At 39.2% G+C, this 24,081-nt stretch overlaps 1 protein-coding gene across 11 annotated transcripts in view; it reads right to left on the reverse strand.

The window, feature by feature from the left end:
• herc1 (HECT and RLD domain containing E3 ubiquitin protein ligase family member 1) overlaps nucleotides 1–24,081 on the reverse strand; it is a 231,321-nt gene that overhangs the window by 159,082 nt on the left and 48,158 nt on the right. For all 11 annotated transcript variants that reach the window (XM_041178586.1, XM_041178583.1, XM_041178585.1 and 8 more), the window contains exons 4-10: nucleotides 23,890–23,985; nucleotides 23,254–23,448; nucleotides 21,402–21,713; nucleotides 21,054–21,150; nucleotides 7,784–7,927; nucleotides 6,675–6,802; nucleotides 4,563–4,707 (exon numbers count right to left, since the gene is read on the reverse strand). In XM_041178586.1, the coding sequence (XP_041034520.1) occupies nucleotides 4,563–4,707; nucleotides 6,675–6,802; nucleotides 7,784–7,927; nucleotides 21,054–21,150; nucleotides 21,402–21,713; nucleotides 23,254–23,448; nucleotides 23,890–23,985 (1,117 nt within the window). The remainder of the gene's footprint in view (nucleotides 1–4,562; nucleotides 4,708–6,674; nucleotides 6,803–7,783; nucleotides 7,928–21,053; nucleotides 21,151–21,401; nucleotides 21,714–23,253; nucleotides 23,449–23,889; nucleotides 23,986–24,081) is intronic.

The following is a 24,081-nucleotide window of genomic DNA, read 5'->3' on the forward strand; positions in this document are numbered from 1 at the left end:
CAGAGGACACAGATTCAAAATAATTGGCAAAAAGAGTAAAAGTGATGAGAAGAAAATTTTTTTTCACCCAGAGGGTGGTTGGCATCTGGAACGAGCATCCCGAGAGGTGGAGGCAGGTTCGATCAAGGTATTCAAAAGGGAATAGGATTGCTATCTGAAAAGAGAGAATGTGCAAGGTTACGGGGATAAGGCAGGGGAATGGGACTAGGTAGAATGCTCTTTCAGAGAGCTTGTGCAGACTCGATGGGCCAAGTGAGCTCCTTCTGCACTGTAAAGATTCTGTGATTCTGTAATCTTTCATCATAATTTGCAAGCAAGTATTCAAAATAAAAAGAGTGAATAAATTCATTTGATCTTCCAACTGTCAGAAATTGAATTTTATATAGCCCACATGCTGCTTTTACAAAACAATCTCAGGCTCAATACAGGAAGCTTCACGTTACCACTCATGTTTCCTCTTTACTAAAGCTTTCGATTCTCCAGCAAGTAAATGACACTTCAGAGGAAGTTTTTTTAAATTGCTACTTTGGAGGCTTAACTACCAGGCTAATTAGAAGTCAAGTGGTAGATTTCCACCTGTTAAAATGGCTACTTGGTATCAAGCATGCTACCTCGTGGCTTAACCAAAATCTATCAAGTTCAGGAAAATTCAGAGATTAATTCCTAGTTATATTATGGCCTATAATTTGCTGGGTAAAACTGGCAAGCTTCTGGTATTTATATATGCATCATTAAATGAAGAAATCTAGAAGCCACTGTCAGTGATGCCCTGCTCCTTCACAAGGTGCAATGGTGATATAATGAATATAGAATTTTTCACTCCAGAAAGATGTTTTATTTACCTTATAGTAAAAGTCAGCACATGGGATCAAGCGGGTGATACGGGCTATGTTGCAAAGAAGGTGGGCGGGAGTTTAAGATACACCTATTGTGCATGGCATGGTAATTGACAAACAGAAAACGTTCTCCAGCAAAATGAATAAAATACGAAGCTGCTTTCAAGCTAAAAGTCGTAACATTTGTTAACTCGTCAAATAACCGCTGCAGCGAGGGAATTCAACGTTAGTGAAAAACTGGAGCAAGAATGTGAAAAGGAGGAATCCACTCTGAAGAAGATGCACAAGACCAAATTCACCAACAGATTAGGAACCAGCCAGTGGCATAATCTTAAAAAGCATGTATCAGCATAGGTCCTTGAAAATTGTCAGAATGGTTTACATTGTCACCAGAAATGCAAAGAATATATATATGCTCTTAAGTTGGCTAAATCAAAGCTAGAGTCCAGAAAATATTTCAGACCAACAGCTAGTCAGTTTAGCTACTTTATGGAATAAAACAGTTTAGTGTTGCTGCAGAAGACCAAGATTGCTCAGGGGCTACCAAAAGACCTGAATGCCAGAAATATACCTGTTTTCTGTGATTTATCAGACAGTGGCAAGTGAGTACATTAAGTCACATTGGCAACATGGATGAAACATAGGAACAGGGGAAGGCCATTCAGTCCGTCGAGCCCGCTTTGCCATTCAATGCAATCATGGCTGATCGAACACTTCAATGCCTTTTACTCACACTATCCCTATAGCCCAACACGTTATTGTTAATCAGAAATCTATCAATCTCTACCTTAGACATACTCAATGACTGTGCTTCCACGGTCCTCTGGGGTAGAGAATTTCAAAGATTCACAATCCTCTGAGTAAAGAAATTTCTCATCTCGGTCCTAAGTGGCTTCTTAGACTCCTCAACCAGGGGAAACATCTTACTTGCATCTAGCCTGTCTATTCCTTTTTAAGTATTTTGTAGGTTTTAATGAGTTCACCCCTTATTCTTCGAAGGCCTAGAGAATACAGACCCAGTTTCCCCAATCTCTCTTCATAAGACACTCCCGCCATTCCCGGAACAAGTCTAGTGAACCTTTGTCGCACTCCCTCTATGGCAATATAATCTTTTGAGGTAAGAGCACCATAACTGCGCACACAACTCCAGGTGCATTCTAACCAAGCTTCTGTACAATTGAAGCAAGACTTCATTACTTTTGTACTCAAATCCTCTTGCAATAAAGGCTAACATTCCATTTGCCTTCCTAATTGCCCACCTGCACGTTAGCTTTCAGTGACTTATGGACAAGGACACCCAGGTCCCTTTGTACACCTACACTTTCTAATCTCTTACCATTTAGGAAATACTCTACACATTTGTTCCTTTTACCAATGTGGATAACCTCACATTTTCCCACAATATATTCCATCTGCCATGTTCTTACCCACTCACTAAGTCTGTCCAAGTCCCCCTGTTGCCGCTTTACATCTTCCTCACAACACACATTCCCGCCTAGCTTTGTATCATCTGCGAACTTGGAAATATTACATTTAGTCCCCATATCCAAATCATTGATATATATTGTGAACAGCTGGTGCCCAAATACTGATCCTTGCGGGACCCCACTAGTCACAGCCTGCCAACAAGAGAATGACCCATTTATTCCTACTCTGTTTTCTGCCTGTTAACCAATCCTTAATCCATGCCAGTGTATTGCCTCCTATCCCATACACCTTTATTTTGTTAATCGACCTCCTGTGGGGGACTTTATCAAAAGCCTTCTGAAAATCCAAGTATACTACGTCCACTGACTTTCCTTTATCAATTTTGTTAGCAACATCCTCAAAAAACACCAACAAGTCCATTAAACAAGATTTCCCTTTCACACATCCATGCTGACTATGCTTAATGAGATCATGATTATCCAAGTATCCGTTTATCACATCCTTTATAATAGATTCTAGCATTTTCCCTACTACTGATGTAGTGGGGTGACATTTGCTACCTTCCAATCTTCAGGAACCATTCCAGAATCTATGGAATTTTGGAAAATGATCACCAACACATCCACTATCTCTATAGCAACCTCCGCCCATGAATTTCAATATGCCCAGCAGCCAAACTGTGGAGCAGAAAGGTTCGAAAATAGTGGAAATGATAGGGCAAGAGAAGACAAGACAAGGTGGTACCAGCCTGCATGGCCGACAGAACAAGATTAAAGCTGATAGTAATTTTTAAATGTAAATCATGCCAAGCATCAAGCTCCCTGATGTGTTTTAGTGCACATCCATGACAACGGTAGATGGAGTGAAGTTATGGATCAATAATGTGTAGAATAGGTGTCCAGGTGGCCTATGTAAAGAATTTATTAGAGTGGGACATGTTCAGGTCCCCTATAACTGTCGAGATCAAGGAGGTGCATGCGAAGCAATAACAGCCACAGTGCAGTTCTACAAGGGGATCTAACATCCGTAGTTCAATCTTTGGAAGTGTGCCTCAACAAGCCTTACAAGGATCATGTTTGTGTCAAACAGAATAGGTGGATGGTTAATGGGAGGAAAAAAGCTTCACAAAGGGTGGAAAATGCATGCTGCTGCCTAATGTTTTGTGTGGTTTCATTAGCAAATCGTGGGATGCTATTAGTGCAAAAATGTGGGATATCCAATTCAATGGATGGAGAGGAGAATGATTTGTTGTAGATGATTGTGAAAACAAAAATATCATATCTGATCCAGGATGGGATCCTTATGATGATGGCATAGCCGAAGTGACTCAATGAATTCCATGAATTTTTTGTGTCGGATGCCAAAGACATTTAATTTAACTTGGATTGTGGTTAGTTATCTTTGTACAATTAATTAATTCAAAAAACTGTGCCTCATTAATTTAATACAAATTATCACTTTTTTTTCCCAAATCCCTCCATTTCAAAATGGTGAACATCCACACCAGTGGGTCACATTTTATACTTGGCATATAAGTTGACCCCTCCTGCCACCACCCCCATTGCCCCCCGGGTATTTTTGGATGAATTTCTGGAAGTTTCAAACATCAGCTTCGAATGTAAATCGCAGCATAACTACAAAATAACATTTTGGGGAAGGAAGAACACAGTTTATTCACAACAAGTTTTATAAAGTGGTAAGTAAACAGTATTACACACATGGAATGCAACGTCTGTTGCCTTCATCACTAGAAAAATGTGGAATATTTTTCACCCTGTGTCAATTGGGATCTACTCTTTCAATAAATTGACTGAGACACACCAAGGAGAACTGTGGTGGTATTTGCAGTGGAGCCACAATGAACAATTGCACAGGAGATCCATGATAATTTAAGAATTTCAGTTTTTCTCTTTGATCTTCACAGGTTGTGTTGGCAGAATTGATACATGGCTGTTTGCAGAAAAGGCTTATTTGAAGTTGGCAGATATTAAAGCAAGGAGTGAAGTAAACATGAAATACTCACTAATAAAGCCATGCAAATTCAGAACTTAGACTAACAAAATAATTATCAAGCTTTCAAATGAAAAATATTCCAAATAGTCAAAGATTCTAATAGTTGGCTGCAAGGTTGGTTGGTTATCATGTGGCTCCAACTGCAAAGCCTCAGACTGCTTTTATACAATGCAAGCACCAAGCTCACTCTTGTTACATGGGTCTTGGAAACTGCCTTAAACACAAATAGAAATAGTAATTTCTACAATTATTATATTGGCTTAGAAATTCAAATTTGCTTCTTACCATGTGAAAGAGCCAAACAGTGGCTGTCACCTATTGAAAGGTCAACTATTCTCGTGGTAGCTAGTTCTTCGATAAGTTTGGGTCTCAAAGCTGTAGCTTCTGAAGAACCACAACCAAGACAGGCACCACAGCCCCAAGCATACACCTATAATTGAAATGCAGCAAACGTTATAACATGGTAAAATTCATTGAGAAAGTAAATTTGAGATTCGAAACCCTTATGTTACCTGTATTTTTAAAAGATTTGTCTAAGACCTATAGGGTACACAAAGTTCCTGACTCTATGGTAACTCTATAATGAGGACCAAAAATCAGTACTGCAGGAACTTATATTGATATTATGCCTTTAACTTAATGAAATGTTGCAAAGCATTTCACAGGCCCATTATAAAACAAAATATCAAGGGGAGACAGCAGCGTATTGGTAATGTCACTGGACTAATAATCCAGAAATCCAGGCTAATGCTGGCCAATGATCTTGGGACATGGGTTCAAATCAGACTATAATGACTAGTGGAATTTAAATTCAATTAATTAAATCTGGAATTGAAAGCTAGTCTCAGTAATGGTGACCATGAAACTATCATCGATTGTGGTAAAAACCCATCTGGTTCACCAATGTTCCTTAGGGAAGGAAATCTGCCATCCTTACCTGGTCTGGCTACATGCGAATCAACTCCACGCCAATGTGGTTGAGTCTAACCGCCCTCCAAAATGGCCTAGTAACCTGCTCAGTGCAGGTCCAATTAGCGATGGGCAACAAACACTGGCCTTGCCAGCAGCTCCCCCACCCCAAAGAATATTTTTTTTTTAAAGCATGACGCTGAGCCACAAAGAAATATTAGATCAGGTGGCCAAAAGCTTGGACAAAAGTGGCTTTTAAAGAATGTCTTAAAGAAGGAAAGCGAGGCAAAGAGGTGTGGGGAGGGAATTCCAGAGCTTCTAGACAACTGAAGACATAGCCAGCAATGATGCAGCAGTTGAATTTGGGAATGCTCTAGAGGCCAGAATTAGATGAACACAGATATCTCGGAAGGTTGTGGTCCTGGAGGAGTTTACAGAGTTGGAGAGCAGCAAGGCCATGGATTTAATGGCATGGGAGAGTGGCATGGGGACTCCGTTACTTTCCCACCTCTGCCCCGATAATGTCTGTGGCGGGAAGGCTTATAGATAGCCTTCCTGCCCCATCGCCAATTAAGGCCCTTAAATGGGAAATTAATGCCTACTTAAGGGCCTTATCCCACCGCCAAAGAAGCCCACAAAGCAAAGCCTGTCAGGGTTGCTTCCGGGCTTCCAGGAGAAGTCCATTATTCAAAGAAACTCAGTGCCAGATCAAGGGGCATGGCATAGGGAAGAGGGGCCTGCTGAGAGCAACCACCCTGCCCTTGCTGCAGAATCCCATCCCTAACAAGCCCCCTCCTGCCTGTGGCCCTCCAATGGGTGCATTACTGGCAGCAACCACCATCTCCTCAGTGACGCTGCCGAACAACAAAAGCTGCCAGCCTCCAATTGACTGGCAGCTCTCAGCAGGTGGGATGTCCGCCCCCAAGCTCCTTGATCCCAGGGAAGGCTTGCTGCTGCCCGTTTGGCACTTCATTCAGCAGGCCTTCCGAAAATGAGACATTAAATTCTGCTCACACACACTCAGAATACTTAGATAGAGGACATAAAAACTGTAAAGAAAACATAACAAAATTGCAGAGTGTTTATTTTTAAACCACTCATTTTAAGGAAAAACACAACTACTAAAGACACTAACCATATTATTTCGATTTTTTTTAAATGTTATGTCATTTTATTTGACAATTCTAACAAAACTCAACACCAGCAAGAGGGTCCATCTTGTAAAGCTGGAGTTACATGTTAACATCACTATTCCCACAATAGTTCTTTATTCATCCCTATTATGCCATGATATTTTATAGGTGATCACAAAGCTGGGAAACTAAGGATGGGCAATGAATACTACCTTGTTAATGTTCACATTTCAATAATTTTTTTTAAAATTCAAGATAAAAGGTCATTTTAGTTACACCTCAAGCATTCATCATTTACTTACTCTTTCAGCAAGAGAATACAATTGCCATATAGAAGTTATTCAGCTTAACTGACCTGTCCTGTTGATGTCAAAGCAAGTGAAGACTGGCTCCCAGCACAAACTTTCCGAATAAACATTCCTTGCAAGGCTTCAATAACTTTGGGTTTATAAACTCTGTTTGTGTCACCATGACCAAGTTTGCCTAGTAGAATGAATGGGATATATTAGCTGCCATTATCCAAACAATTTGCAAGTTAACTTACATATTGTGCAACATAGCTCGTTACATGAGAATCCATTAGGAGACAGAAAATAAAATAAAAAATCATCGATTCACAATCTCACACTAAGGTCAGAATCAATAGAATCAGTGGTTAAGTAGCAGAATGGACAGCAAGCTGGTTGCAACACAGGAAACAGACAGCAGGAATTCAAGGTTGATAAATACTGCAAAGTGATGTCCCATTGGGGCTGGTGCTGTGAACACAGTTGTTCACCATTTACATAAAGGATCTGGACTTGGGAACCATAAGTATTATGAGTGGCTAGAATGTGGAACTCACTACCACTTAGCATATATGTGGTAGTGAGTCAAATAGCATATTCTAGGGAAGCTAGATAAGCTTATCAGGAAGAAAAAAAATAGAAAAATATGTTGGTGAGATTAGATGAGGTGGTTTGCATGGAACATAAATACCTTTTGGGCTGAATGGCTTGTTTCTGTGTTGTAAATATTTTCTAAAGTGTGTAGAAAAATATCTTAATCTCAGCACTACCATGTTACAACCAAGGCAGCTAACCAGCAAGAGTGGTCTGGGAAGGTTTTTCCTTTCTTTGAGAGAAGTCCTTAGACTCTACATCTCACATCCTTCCAACCTGACACCACAGCACATATCAAAAACTAAAAAAAAACATTTTTAAGATTGCATCTTGTGGCAACACAATTCTTCTAACACATTTTGGCTATCTTTTTATTTATAACAGAGTATTGAAATGTAACTACAGAATTGATTTAAGCTTCAACCAACATCATTGAGTTATTAGTTACAATTCTACATTTCATTTGAAATGCAAATAACCACTTTATAAAGTAAGGCGATTGTAATTGTTACAGTAGATATGTACTTCCTGAATTGTGTACCAAGGGTGTTGCACAAGTTTACTGTAGCAAGTCATTACTTACCATTGTCACCTCCTCCAAAAGACCACACTGTTCTTCCATCTTTAGATAATGCAATGGTATGTGAACTTCCACAAGAAACCTCTCCTACATTGCTTATATCCTTTACCAAAGTTGGGATGTTGCGGCTATTGCTATCACCATGACCTATTGAATACATAAAATGGGACAATTAATATGGCTTCATGTTATTCATCCCATCACATTTTTTCTAAATAAGATGTGAGCAAATTACACCATTTTCAAATTCTAGTATAAATCTAATGTCAAAACTAGTGCATATTCCAAATGAGCCATTGTTCACATCTACAAGATTTAAAATCATTTGGGACAGTTCTCAGTAAACTAGTAAAATTACTAAAGCAACTCACAGCTGGTTAGAAACAGCTACACCTTCTTTACTATTGTGACTGAATTTAGACAATCCCCACAGCATGCAAGTGGCAAATATGACCCATACATATCCCAGTATGAACGAACACTTGTGCTCCAACCAGCACTGGAGAAATACAAATTTCTCTAGGGCTCAAACAAGACATCCATCCAACCTCCCCAAACACTTCTACAAAGCAAAAAGCAGACAAACACAAGACCGGGAGTAAGCTAACACAAGTAACAAACTTGTCTAAAAGCAAAATACTGCAAATGCTGGAAATCAGAAATAAAAACAGAAAGTGCAGAAAAACTCAGCAGGAATGACAGCATTTGTGGAGGGAGAAACAGGGTTAAAAGTTTCGAGTCTATATGACCGTTCTTCAGAGCTAAAAGGAAGTAGAAAAATGTGATAACATTTTATGGCTTGGCTACTAGCAATGAATACTGACTCCTCTGACAGGGTCTCTTTTATCCTCCCACAAACAAGTTTCATCTGAATAGAGGGGATAGACTTCAAGCACAGAAGTAGCGAGTACTCATGTGATAGGAGATTTTGGCTGTTTAAAAGGGGTATTTTTGCAGCAACACAAGACAGATAATGGGCTCTACAGGTTTGATGAGAGCACCAAAGTGCTGCTACAAGTTGTAGAGAGGCAAATGGCAATTCCATAAGCCGCATCAAGGAAAAAGCGTCAAAAACTGTTGGATACAATGCATGGCAACAGAGACTAAATAATGTTAGGACTTTAAATTTTTAATGTACAATGATAGAGTATTGACAAAAGTTAACTAACCTCATCAGAAGGGCACGGGTAAGGAATTAGACGACTATACTATTCACCAAGGTGGCAGCTTACGTCTGCATCTCAACACATTGTCCCTCATGGATGTCTCTTGCCTGCGTACTAAATGCTGAATCTGCGTCTTCTCAGTGCTGCTCACTCCCACAGGACAACCATACTAACTCTAGAACTCCCAAGTTACAATGCTTCATCTGCAATAAATAGGTTTTGCTCTAACTAGCTCTGCTTCTGACTCAAGCTTTTTTTTTAAATTACTTCATCAAATTTTCTAAACCACATTGATTATTTCTACTATAGGAGATTTTGGAGCTATGAGGCTTCAAACAGGGCAACAATAAATGCTGGTCCAGCCAGTGAAGCCCACATCCCGTGAATTAATTTAAAAAAAAGTAATTGGGAAAGCATGTTTAACAGAATATCAGAAAAAGGAGGGTCCATAAAATCCATTGAAAGAAGGTGTATTTAAGTTTAAAATAGAAACATAGCAAGACCTGAATCAGATTAATTGAATAAAGGAATTTATCTGGAATCAAATAACAGAAAGAAGATACAAGAAAACAAAGAAAATGGATGACTGGGATTCATTTAAAAATTAACCGAGGGGGGATAAAGGAAGTTTTAAGAGAAACAGACAAAATCATAGATTGCAAAAAGGAATTAGGTGGTTGTCGGAAGGTCAGTCAGTTCTATTAAAGGATATATTGAATACAAGTTTAACAGATATATTGAATAGTTTTCACAAAGGAGGACTGTAAACTAATTACATTCTTTGCAAATGGGGCTAAATCATCCACAATACATATACAAGTTAGTAAAATATGAAAGAAGAAGAAACTGGAAGGATTACATATCTTCAAAACTCCTGGATCGAATGCAATAGATCTTAGAATCCTCAAAGAATTAAAGGGAGAAAATAGAATTTCTTGCCAGGGATATTTTCCAGCTTCATAAATGCCAGAGGAATGGAGGATGGCAAATACTCTATTTTGAAAACAGGAACTGTAAAGGCATGAAACTAGTAATTAAAGGTCTGCTAGCCTGATATTTATTAGGGAAAGACATACACATTTTGCCAGGTGCTATAAATAAATATTTCAAGAGTGTATAGGTATCGAAGGGAGAGGTCAACATAGAGATAACAAGAAAGTTATCATGTGATCCCAACCTATGCAAATTCTTTTATGACTTAACCAAGACAATGTGCAAGAGTAACACTGGATAATGCTGCAGAGAGCTGGCATAGACCTGATGGGCCAAAATACTCCCTTCTGTGCCATAACAATGACTATGACACAACCAGAAGATGCAGTTGCTTGACTTTTTGAAAGGCATTCAACAAAATCTCTGATGTGAGACTAGTAGGGAAGGGTTAAAGCTTGTGGAATAAAATGACATTGTCTAGGCTAATACTTAATTTAGCCTAGCAACCGAAGATAGTGAAACTGAAAATGAATCCTCCTAGGAAAATGGTATTCATGGATTAAGTGTTCCGAGCAATGCAGTTAGTGATATTTGAGTTTCATTTATGTATGTGCCACAGACCATTATCACATATACACCATTGTTAAAATTTGCTGATGGCACCCAGCAGTGTGGGCTCTCAACCAATAGGAAAACATTAATTATCCACGGAGAACCTTGGATCAATTACATTGATAGATCGAGTGTTACAGACTGATTTTACCAGGGACTGGGACAGCAGTAATCTTAAATACAAGATGAAAGGGTCTCCACAGACAGAAGTTGCAAATGGAAAGAAGTTTGGAAAGATCATTAATCACAACAGGAAAATTATACCAATGCTGTGATTTTAGAATGGATAAGGCATTTATAATATAGATTCCCAAGGAAGGTCATAGATTCAATCAACTGACATCTTTGTAAGTAAACTGGATCAATATCTGTTGAGTAGGACATCTGAAGATTATGACGGTATCACTGGAAATAAATGCCCCTTCCTCCCCTCCCACCCACTGAGGGACAGCAACTATAGTGGAATTGATGCCACATTGTCCCACAGCTCCCTTGACTAAATTCCCTCATACTCCACTTCCTGTAAGGACTCCAATTCAATTCTCCCATTTCTCCGTTGCATGTGCAGTCTTCAATATTAGCACTTCCAATATATCTCCCTTTTTCCTCAACACAGGATTCACCACTGCATCCTCTCAGGGTGGCTGACAGGGCATTCCACTGTGTCCAATCTATTGTGTGCACTACTGTTCTCACCCCTACTCCCTCTTTCTCAGAATCATAATATGATTCCCCTTGTCCTCACCTTCCACCCCACCAGCCTCCAGATTTAACAGATCATTCTCTGTGCCATTTTCGCCACATCCCCAGCATGATTCCACAACCAAGCACATCTTCCTCTCCACAACACCCTGGTCCACTCCTCAGTCACCATCAACATCACTACCTTTCCTACAGTCTCTTTTCAAACAAGTGCAGAAGATACTAACCTGCCCTTTTCCCTCCTCCCTTATCACTATCCAACGCCCCAAACATTCCTTCCTTAGTGAAACAATGATTTACTTGTACTTCTTTCAACTTATTACACTGTGTCCATTGCTCAGGGAGGTCTTGTGGTGCAGTGGGTAACATCCCTGCCTCTGAGCTAGAAGCTCCAGCCTCGAATCCCACCCCAGGACTTGATGGCCAAAAAAGGTGCATTCATAATGCAGCCAAACAGATTGATCATCAACCTGCAATCCTCCTCCTGACATGCCAATGGCAGGTAGTAAGAGCAGAAGGGATTCCTGGTCAGCATGTGATGGAAAGAAAGTTAGACCCATCACTGCCCAAAACTCCACACTATATCAACCATGTAAAAGTGCATGTTGCCACAGCAACTCTGACTTCAAGTGATCTATAACACAACACCACTATTCGCTACAGACAATGCGGTCTCCTCTACAAACACCTCTGTTCAGTTCACAAGAATGACCCTGAGCTTCTTGTTTCTTGCCATTTCAATTCTCCATCTTGTTTCTTTCCTCTATCCATTACCACTCCCTTTGGCTTTTGAACTGGAGAAACCTATTGTCATTTAATCTCTCCTGGCCTCCACCCTATCACAGACCTTTCCTTACGTTCTTGCTCCCCCTCTCTCTTTTCGCTTGCTCAAAACCTATCATATTTTCATCTTGCCTCAGTTCTGATGAAAGGCAAACTCTGTCTCTCCATAAATATCGCCTGACCTGAGTATTTCCTGTATTTTCTGCTTTTAATCCATATAGTCCTTTGTGCTATGATCCCCATAGATATCGGTAACTTTAAAAGAAAACTGAATGCCAGTGACCAACTGAAATATTGTCCTGTGATCATTTCAAGTTAAGACTTTTACTATAATAAACATGCTAAAAGCAACATTGATCAACATTATTTTTGAAGGCAATTTATACTCTAAACAATAGAGAAGTTTCCCCATTGAACCTTTAAAATGAGAGAAAATCCCCCTCCAGCTATGCTTTACTCTGTCCCTCAAGTGGACATTTCATTCTCCAAGAATAAGTCCAAAGCTATTCTCAGCTTCCTATGGCTTGCTTCATTTTTCCCTTTTCCAGCCAGGTAACTTCTAATCCCCGAACTGACTTTCCGGCTGTGGATTTCCTTGGTGATTCCTCTCTCTCTAGCAAAATCTAGGTGAATCTTCCAGCCTTGTTTGAAGAGACCAACTTCATGGCAATTTAATCAGGCCGTGAGCTCCCACCTACATTCTTGGTGGTGAACAATAGAGGCTGGCTGTCTCAGATTCCTGCAGACTGCCCTACCTGAGGGGTTCAGGGATATCTTAAGAAGAACTCTGGAACTTGATGCAACAGTTTGCTACAGATTCTTCCCAAAAAAAACGCCAATAGCATTCATAGTTTCATCAATGGCTGGGGAAGGGGAAATGAGCTGTCAGTCTGCTCTTTTTGTTAATGTTCAACAACACTGAGAAACTATTTCACACAATCAGTAAACAATGACGGTCTGCACTAGGAATGGCTAGCTGGCATAACCAGCAATGGAGGCGAAACACAACGTTTGCCAGAACAATAAACATAATAAAAAATGACCTTTCAGAGGTAGCAGGCAAACAACCGTGGGATTATTCATCAGGTCACTGCAATTTATCACTAAGACAAAGGTGCAGTCAAATACCAAAGATGCCCAGTATTAGTACCGATGTCACTTCCATACAAGTACAGATTTGAAATTACAAGGTGGGGACAGACAAAAGTATCCCATTCTCCCATCCATACAAACATACACCAAATAGCAGAGAAATGCACTGTCAATTGGGAAGTGATTACTGCAAACTAACAGATGGTAGAAACTAATACCACTCCAAGCCAGACAACTACCGGTTAGTAAAAAAAAGTCAGTACAAGTGGCTGTTTACACTGCAATTGAATCAATAGCTTGTTACTGTACCAAGAGTCCTGTTGCTAAGTTTCACTATCAGTTTGTTCCAGTTAAGTAGTGGAGAACATATTCAGATTGTTTCCTGTCGCCACTGATATCCAAATTCTGTATCCCTCAACTCCAGGCTAACTCATTAGAAAGGGATGTGTTACTCAAAAGGTCTATATTCTGGTAAGAAACATGTTTTGTTCACGCTGTTATCAGCTTCTATAAAATGGAGGAGTACTTTGAACAAAATGTAAGAAATTTTGCTACCATGCAGAAAAAAGGAAGTGGATTGGCCAATATGCTGCAAATTTAGCATTTTGGCCCTGTTTAATGTCTTTTCTTCAGCCTAATTTCCCACAGCAACCAAAGATGCATCGCATCTGGATCTAACTTTTTTGAATTGACTAAAAAGTGAAGGACAGGGGAATGTCTATGAACGTTATTTATAGAGACCTCCAGGGGGCCTTTGATAAAAGTCCCTCATAAAAGACTGCTAGCTAAAGTTGAAGCTCATGGAATTGATGATACGTTATTGATTTGCATAGGAAAATGGCTGAGCAGCAGGAGACAGAATAAGGAGAATGGACAAGTACTCTACTTGGCATATGTGGCTAGTAGTGTTCGGACCTATGCTGAGGCCTCAACTATTCACTATATTAATTAATAGCTTGGATGATGCAATTTCCACATATCCAAATTTGCCAATGACACAATAGTATTGAAAGCAGTATAAATGCAAGAGAATGGGGAAGACTGTGGAAAATGATTTTCAATATAGGTAAATGTGAAGTCATCCATTCTGGACCTAAAAAAACAGAACATGGTACTTTCTAAATGATGAAAAGCTAGAAACAGTGGAGGTCCATAAAGACTGGAGAGTTTGGGTATATAGATCATTAAAACATCATGAACAGATACAGGAAATAAGCAAAAAGGCTAATGATGCTGGCCTTTATATTTAGAGTACAAGCGGGTAAAAGTCATGCTAAGGCTATATAAAGTTGTGTTTAGACCACTTGGGAGTACTGTGAGCAGTGCTGGGTGCCAAACCTTAAGGATATATTGTTCCTGGAGGAAGTGCAGCATAGGTTTACCAGAATGATGCTTGGACTCCAAGGGTTAAATTACATGGAGGGATCACAAAAACTAGGTTTTTATTCTCTGAGGTTTAGAAGGTTAAGGGTGATCCGATAGAAGTTTTCCAGATATTAAACAAGAACAGATAGGGTAAATTGGGCAAAAAAGTACTAAAGGATATGGGACAAAAAGCAGGGATGCAGAATTGGGTCACAGGTCAACCACAATCTAAATGAATGGTGAAACAGGTTTGAGAGGCTTAACAGCCTACTCTGGTTCCTATGAATGGGTGACTTCTTAACTTTGAGTGATACCAACTTACTTAGCACATCTTTCTACTTTTATTCTATCTAGTATTTCTACTACACACCCCCTGCCATTGCAATATTAACTTTATCCTCTTCTTTTGTGGAGATACAAATGTACTTTCAGTACCTCAGTTATACCCCATATCACCACAAACAGATTTTCCTTTTTATTCCTCATCAGCCATACCACATGGTTTTACTTTTTCTAGGTTTATAAAGATTTCGGTGTTCCCTTTTAGGTTACCTAATCTCTTCTCATTCTTCCTTTAATATGTTCTTTTTCAATTTCCCTGCATCCTCTGTTTTTTGCCTAGTTTTCTACTCTATTCTGTACCTGTCATTTGTCATAAGCCACTGTCATCTATTTTATTTTAACCACTATTTCCTTCATCATGCAGTGAACTCTGGCTTTGGACGCCCTATCTTTCAGTGTGGAGTGAAGTGATGCGCTTTGGAAGGACTAATATAGAAATGTAGTATACAATAATAGGCACTATTTTGACAAGTATAGATCAACAGAGACCTTGCAGTACATATACACAAATTCTTAAAACTGTAGCATGGGAATTTGTAAGGTGGTTAAAAAAAAAAATGCATATTTCTTGGAATTATAAATAAGCATACAAAAACAGAGATCAAGTAGAATTTTGGTTAGGTCTTAGCTGGAGTGTTGCGGACAGTTCTGGGCACCACACTTCAGGAAAGGTCTAAAGGGATTAGAAAAGGTACAGAGGTGGTTTACCAGTAAATTACAACAGAGGAGGGATATCAGATATGAGAAGAGGTTGGAAAAGTTAAGTTTCTTCTTGGCCAAAGAAGGACATGAGATAGGAGCAGGAGAAGACCACAGAGCCCATCGAGCCTGCTTCGCCATTCAATAAGATCATGGCTGATCTTGGGCTTCAACTCCACTTTCCCACCCACTTTCCACATCTCTCGATTCCCTGAGACCAATGAGATGTTTAAGATGATGAGAGGCTTTAATGAAGAAGATAGGGAAAAATGATTTCTTCTGGTGAGTGGATCGATGCCAGGAGGTCACAGATTCAAAATTATTGGCAAAAGATCTAGAAGAGAGATAAAGAGAAATGTTTTCATTCACAGTTGCTTAGGATCTGGATCACTATTCCTGGTAGGGTGGTGGAAGACGATTCCATCAATAATTTTGAAAGGAAGTTGGACAGATACTGGAGGGTGAAGAACTTACGGGGTTAGATGCAAAAAGCAGGGACATGGAACTAAGCATGACTGCTCTTTCAAAGAGGCTGTACAGGCATGACGGACCAAATGGCCTCCATCTGTGCTACAAGTTTCTATGATTCCATATTAGGGTAATTGAAGGCTTCCACTATTACTGCTCGATTACACTTAGATTTCTCTGAAATTTGCCTTTATATTTGCTTCTCTATCTCCTTGCTATTTGGGGTCTATATTGAACACCCAGCAATCTAACAGCTCAGTTTCTGTTCCTTAACTCCAGCCAAATGGGTTCAGTCTTTGAATCCTCGAGTATATAGTTTCTCTGTATTATCCATATTGCAGTCCTCCAAATGTAACCTATTGTGAATCCTCAGTCTTTCGTTTCCTATGGGCCTTGTTTTCAATTATCAAAGTCCTAAGCTCTGAACTTTCTTCCTTTAATCTTTCCAGCTCTCTACTACTCTCTCCTTTTAAGATGTTCCTATTTCTTCAATCAAGCTTTCAGTCACCACCTTCTTTAGTTCACTGTCAATGTTAGTCTGACTATGCTTCTGTGAAGTGCCTTGAAGACACTGTATAAATGCAAGTTATCGTTGTCATGTAGCCTCGCATGCTCTGATGACTTCTCACTTGCATCTGTAAGTGCCTCCACCACTCTCTCAGAAGTTCATTCCAAACTCAAACCACACTCAGCAAAAAAAAAATGTTCTCACATCACAATTACTCCTTTTGCCAATTATTCTGAATTTGTGCCCTCTAGTTCTTGAAGTGCTCGAGTGGGAACAATTTTTCACTATTTACCCTGTCCATCCATACCTCTCAGGATCTTGAATACCTGTACCTAGTCTCCTCTCAGCTTTCTTTTCTCCAAGGAAAACAGTCCCAACCTATCAATCTATCCCCATAGCTATTGTTCTATATCCCTGGAATCATTCTTGTAAATCTCCTCTGAACTCTCTCTAGTGCCTCCACATCCTTCCCCAAGTAGGGTGCCCAGAACTGGACAAAGTACACCCGATGAGGCCTAACTAGAGCCTTACACTAGCTCAACATGACCTTACTCTTGTACTCATTGCCTCTATTAATAAAGCCTAAGATAAGATATGCTTTATTAACTGGTCTCTTAACATGCCCTACCATCTTCAATAGCTTATGTACAAATACACCGAGGTCCCCCTTTAGAGTTTCTCCATTTACTTTATGCTGTTTCACCATATTCTTCCTGCCAAAATGAGTCACCTAAATCAAAATCTAATCTCCTAAACTTGTTCAAAAAGCATTTCCCTTTTGAGTCCCAAAGAACTTGACTCATGGCCTGAAGATTGCAACCTTGTTCGAAAAGCATTAACTCCAGTTTGTTGCACTAATTCTGCAATCTGCTCATGCAAGTGAGGAGTCATCAACAGAGCATGCAAGGCTACATTACAACAATAACTTGCATTTATAGTGTAGCTATCAGATTAACACTGATGACGAACCAAAGGAGGAGCTTTAGGCTGGTTGACTGAAAGCTTGGACAAAGAGATAGGTTTTAATTAACATCTTAAAAGGAGACAGAAGTAGAGAGCTGGAGAGGTTAAGAGAAGCAAATAGAGAGCTTAAACCTTGACAGTTGCAGACAAGAACACCAATCATGAGGTGAAAGATAGGAAAGGTGGGGGAATGCACAAGAAGCCAGAGTTGGAGGAGCACAGAAGTCCTGGAGGTTTGCAAGTCTTAGGGCATCAGAGATAGGAAAGGGTGAGGACATTTATCTGCACCACAGTCGAGTGAACTACAATCCATTCGGATGGAAGCTCTGGCCTTGCATTCTATTCCAGGCTCCAAAAAGTTGGCCTTAATTCAGGAGCGAGAGGTTGTTGTCTTGAGCAGATTTGGAATATTCTGTCTGTACATGCAAAATAAATCATAGAAATATCAATGATTGGTGAATGGAACACAGTTGTAAAATTCATCAACTACATAGGCAGGGTTTTAAAGAAAAGACATTACTTCAAGCATCATTTTAGAGTATGTCGTATATGGGAGGTTGGAGAGAAGAGCATAGGAAACTAGAGAAGAACAAAATTGTTCGGATAAAAATGAAGTTTTTGCTTAAGGTAAGGATAGAACATGAGAGATAGACAACATTCAAGAACTTGCATTAATACACTGTGAACACTGTATTCATGAGCCTTGAGTCATCCTTCAGATATGTACCACCACACCCAATTGCCTCAAACGAGGCAGATTACGAACAGTACTGCTTTATTTTCTTAAAATTCCTCTCCTAAATACTGCACAAGAATCCTTTAGTATCATATGACTACGTGACAAAGTTCAAAACTTTTGAGGAAGGAAATTTATCATCTGATGAATTTCAGTTTCAGTCAACACAATCTGTGGTCTGGAATTAGTGGGGCATCAACAGCAACCTCTGTTCCATTAGATAGTCTCAATAAGTGAAATTTTATAGTCAAACATTTCATACAAGCACCAGAATCCATTATTTTCAGTTAAACCTGTGAAACAAGCATAGAATCCATGGGCCAAATGACATGGACTAACGTTAAAGGAAAAAATTCCTTTGTAACAGCTACTTAACTAGAAAACTGGAACTAGATAAATAGATAGGATTCTGGGGGGAATGTGTGTCCAGCTGTGCTGAAGATTTCCAAGACAACTGGGTAATTCGATAATTGCCGCAGTAAGGAAACGGACTGAAATACAGGGTGCATATGAGGCAAATTAGGCAGGTTAGATAATCCATACAATTATTGTGAAAGTGTAAAAGTCCAGTTACTTTCCTTACTGGGATCAGGATTATTTATCTACACAAGACTGAAAGAATTAGCAAATAAAATAAATAAAGCAATAATTATAAACCTGAAAGGATAAACAGACCAAAGGTGTGCAACTTAAATGAAAAACAAACAATATAATAGGATTCTTCTCAATGAAATGCCATAGGTTAGGACAATAATTCACTGATTCAATAAATCATTGGTAACAATTCTCAGTTTGTTCAATATTATCACACGAGTTGCAAGCAATGGCATGACATTAGAGAGGCAAAAAGAAAGAGACCTTGCAAATGACAATCTATGTCCAGATTTCCTTCCTCTCCTTAAAATACATTCCGCAAACAAAACAAAATCAACCTTGTGAAAAACATATCCTTAACCTGCTCATTATGGTTACTAAGTAGTTTTACAACCAAAGGAACTCCAGGGAATTGTGCCTTTGCAATAAGTCTCCATTCTTACTAATGATGGTGAAAATGAGAATATAGGAGCACTAGAGAAGAACGTAGAACAATTAGATTTAACTGCAGAAAAAGGTCGCTTCTGGAAAAAACAGAAGTCAGATAAACATCACCCAGCACTTGCAGTAACCGAAGGCAGGCAGAAGAAAAAGAAGGCCCTGACCGCAAATAGTCTTCTGCAATTATGTAAATTGTGCCAGGGTAGCAGAGGGTAGCTAACGTAACACCTCCTTTCAAGCATGGAGGAAAGGACAAACCTGGTGACTGCACAGTAGTTAGTCTAACATTAACTAAGGGAAAACTTTTAGAAAGTGAGCATTTAAAGATATATGGATAATTAAGGATTAAGCACATGATTCAGATTAAAGCGCTTGAATTTGGAATTACATAAAAAATGTCACTACTTCCAGTTCAGTTAACAAAAAAGAAACAAGGCCACATCAGGCCAAATTAAAATATTTACCAAGAAAGCAACTTCAATAACTAGTCAGTGTTTCTATTGCACAAAGACATCTGCATATATCAAATTCCTCATTCCTTTATCTAGGGATGCTAACCCATTTATGTTTCAAGGTTTAACCACGCAGACACATGAAATAGGACAAGGCCATTCAGCTCCTTGAGCCCACTCTGCCATTTAATAAGATCATGGTTGATTTGATTGTGGCCTTCATGTGACTCCAGACCCACAACAATGTGGTTGGCTCTTAAATGCCCTCTGCACTAGGGGTGTGTAATAAATGCTGGCCTGGCCAGCAATGCCCACATCCCATAAACAATTTTTAAAAAAAAAAAATCCTTCGACTCCCTTATAACAAAGATAAAGTGCTGCGGATGCTGGAAATCTGAAACAAAAACAAAAAGTGCCAGAAAAACTCAGCAGGTCTGACAGCATCTGTGCAGAGAGAGACAGAGTTAACGTTTTGAGCCCTTCTTCTGAAGAGTCATACGGGCTCAAAACGTTAACTCTGTCTTTCTCTCCACAGATGCTGTAGGACCTGCTGAGCTTTTCCAGCGCTTTTTGTTTTGGCCTTTGACTCCCTTGTTAGTCAAGAATCTACCTGCCTCTGCCTTTAAAATATTCAATGCCCCTGCCTCTATCCCTGTCTAAGGAGGAGAGTTCCACAGGCTCAGGACTCAAAATATTTCTCCTCATCTGTCTTAAATGGCGGAGCCCTTATTTTTAAAGCTGTGTCCCCTAGTTTTGCTCTCTCCCACAAGGGAATACATCCTTTCAACATACACTCTTGTCAATTCCCCTCAGGTCAATTCCCCTCAGGATCTTATGTGTTTCAATAAGGTCACCGCTCATTCTTCTAAACTACAATAGATATCAGTCCGACCCATCCAAATTTTCCTCATAAGATGACTGGTTCCTGGGATGAGGAAAGTTAAGTGAACCTTTTCTGAACTGCTTCTTCCTTAAACAAGCAGAGCAAAACTGTACACAGTAGTCCAGATGTGGTCTCGCCAATGTGTACAATCGTAGCAAACTATCCACACTTTTATATTCCATTCCCCTTGTATTAACCAACAACATTCCATTTGCCTTCCTAACCACTTACTGTATCTGCCCACTAACTTTTTTGTGATTATGTACCAGGACATCATTCCTTCCATTGGAACATTGGAGGACAATTTAGGTTCAAGCAATTTAAAACATTCAAACTACATCAACAGTTTTTTTCTACCTCAGTTAGGCTTATTTGCTCAGTTGATTAATTCTTATACTTGCTCTTTCACTATGTAAAAACAGACAAATTTTTTTGTTCAGCTGGAGACAGTTTTGTCACACAATTTTGTCCAATCTTAGTATACAACCCAGCATTAGGTATACATTGCCAAGCAAGTTCAAAAATTTTTCTTACCTAACCTCCCAAAGTCTCCTTCACCCCAGGTGTACAATTCACCATCTTCTGTAACGGCTGCACTGTGTCTATAGCCAGCAGAGACACATACAACGGCCTTTAAAAAGGACAGGTAGAAACTCATGTCATTCTGAGCAACCACAGAGCACAAGTATTTCATTTTGATTTATAATTATTATTTATTACAGCTCTTCCAATTTTCACCACTACAAAAGAGGTTGAGGAAAAAAAGGTTAGGCTGAATCAAGTTCTTCACTTCAGAAATATGAAACAATAAAAAGGACGAGAGTTACCCATCAAGAGCTAAACAAAATTATAATTCTTAGAATTTAAGCACTGACCACTTACTTTCCCCTGCAAAGGTCCCTGAATAAGTTTGGGATATTTCTGTGTTGAACTGTTTCCATGCCCAAGTTTTCCATAGTCACCATCACCCCAGCTGAAAACTTCTCCCTCTGTGGTAAATGCTAGAGTATGTCCATCAGATCCTTTTGAGGAAGAGATTTTTTTGATGGCACGATGTGGCTCAAAGGTTAACTTTTTCAAGGTGGATTGGTTATTTGAATCACCTAGACCAAGCCTTCCATAACTGCCCTTGCCACAGGCTCTTACTGATCCATCAGATGAAATGACAAATGTGCAATACTGTCCAGCTTCAATCTAAGTGGGAAAGAAAACAAAAATCCATGAAACATGGCAACAATCACAACACAGGCATTGGATTTAAAGATACAACACTTAAATGATTGCATTCAATGGTTCTATCAAATAAAACTGAGCTTCCCAAATAGTAAGCAATCAAGTCACAAACCATGTTATTTCTCCAGAGTGAAAGTTAACCAATCACAATTATCAGGCACCAAATTACTCTTCTGCTAACATCTGTGACAAAGACAAACACCTAATTCTATGGCAAACTTAACACAGAAAATACTGTACTCTTCAGGGGACTGGAAAGGACGAGGTTCAACTAATGAACTGCCTGGTTCTACTCCTCACTTAAATGCAGTTTGGAAAGACCTGAGGTCATCAAAAATGCTAAGTAAATGCAAGACTTTTTCAATCCTGTTCTAAGCTCCTGCACATCTGAGGTGTTGTTTTATCCCTTGGCTTGTTATTGCGAGTATTAATAATACAATGAGTGTTAACCACAAAGCCAAATGTTATGGATTTTAATAATTTCCTTTATTAGTCAGCATATCAGAATGTCTTTCTTCTACTATTAGATGGATTTGTTGAGCCGCCACTTAAATAGGATTTCTGCAAATCCACTTAAATAGCAGCTCCCCTGCTGGGCCTGATCTACCATTACACTCCACAACAAAGACAACTCAGATCAGTCTTTGTATTCCATTCCATGTATTTTAAGATCACCAATTACTTCAATTTTTTTGTGCTTTCATTTCTCATTTCTATTGTCCCTCATCTGTCAACTTAAATCGACAATCCAAAATGAATTACATTACAATTCCTTTCAGATACTTTCCATCTGTCTGAATATCTCTTTTCCAAGCTGACCATCTTGAGTCAGCAGTTTATTTTGTTGTCCTTCTCATTACTCTCATATATGCTGCTACTTCAAAAAACAGCTCTTAGCATTCTATGCTGTCCTCTCAGCAATACTACTAAATAATTTACCAAAACGTCGCTATGAAGGACAAATACACAAATTAGTAAACATGAAAAACACTTCGCTAGGACAATTGAATTTCCATGTAAATGCTGAGCGATCTGCAACAAGGAACATTTTATATGCAATAAGCACCATATTCAATACACCGCTCTTTTCTGAACACATGCATCCATAACGCATCATAATCACCATAGTTCGTTTTATTAAGTTAACATTCAAGATTACATTTCAAAGGGGATGATGAATCTTTCCCTGGGTGTAATAACAGTGTTGTCACAAAACAATCCTAATTAAATAGTTAAAATCAAACTTACAAAATATCATTCGTTTGTGAAATATTCCTACATATTTGTTCATAATGGTTTCCACTCCCCCACCCCGAGACAATATCCTAAACACTAAAACGTTTGCAATGTGGTTAAAGTTCACTAATCCCTGTAGAAGAAACAGTAGCTATATCTATTGCCAGCTGCTACAGTTCCATCACGGTTTTACAAAGAATACCCATTATAAAAATATTTGTAAGTTAGGAAAGCAGAGTGGAAAATATATAAATATCCTACTTACAGTCTGAGCATCAGCAAAACTTGAAGCTAATTTTGGCTGCAGAATTTTTTCCTGTGTTCCCTCAACCAGCTGATGACTGCTGTTGCTACCCCAAACATACACTTCACATGTCTCTGACACCACAGGAGCATCACCACTCTGTAAACTGTCAGGGCTTGCACACGTCCTTGAGTAGTCTGAGGCCATTCGACAAACCTGTGAACCAAAAAAATCAAGGAAAGTCATCAATTTCAAGCTTGATAGCTCCAAATTACCAACAGCATACTAACACAAGGCCAACCCCGATATTAAAAACACTCATGACTCTTACCCCTTTAACTGTCTTGGGCAATTAAGGATGGGCAACAAATCTTGACCTTGCCAGTGACACCCATATCCCATTAAAGAAAAACTGCTTATATCTTATTTTCAAACTAGTATGCCTGTATAACAGAGTCTATCCTTCAAAAGTAATTCAATGGATGTGCAGTGCCTTGATGATGTGGGAAAGTGCTTTATAAAAAATGCAAGTTTCTTTCTAGTCAATGAGCATTAAACATCAATTAAGTGCTAAAATCCTTTAATAGAGTTATTTTCAAAAAAGAATCTAAGAAAAATCAAAATCAATGTATTGCGTAGCAGAAGTATCTTACATACCTCTTCAAAGAGGCACAGAGCTGCCTCATACAATGAGCACAAGCCATCAGGTGTCCTAGTGGGTTCTCGCCACTGACTCCTATCAGCTGATGAACCCTGTGAAAATCAAAGTTTGCACAATTAATTAAAAATGTCAAATGAAAGTTAACATAGTTAGTGCCTGAACAGCAAATTAGAAGTGGCCATAAGAGA

The sequence above is a fragment of the Carcharodon carcharias genome, chromosome 32, assembly GCF_017639515.1.
Source record: "Carcharodon carcharias isolate sCarCar2 chromosome 32, sCarCar2.pri, whole genome shotgun sequence".
In the NCBI taxonomy this organism is placed as follows: domain Eukaryota; kingdom Metazoa; phylum Chordata; class Chondrichthyes; order Lamniformes; family Lamnidae; genus Carcharodon; species Carcharodon carcharias.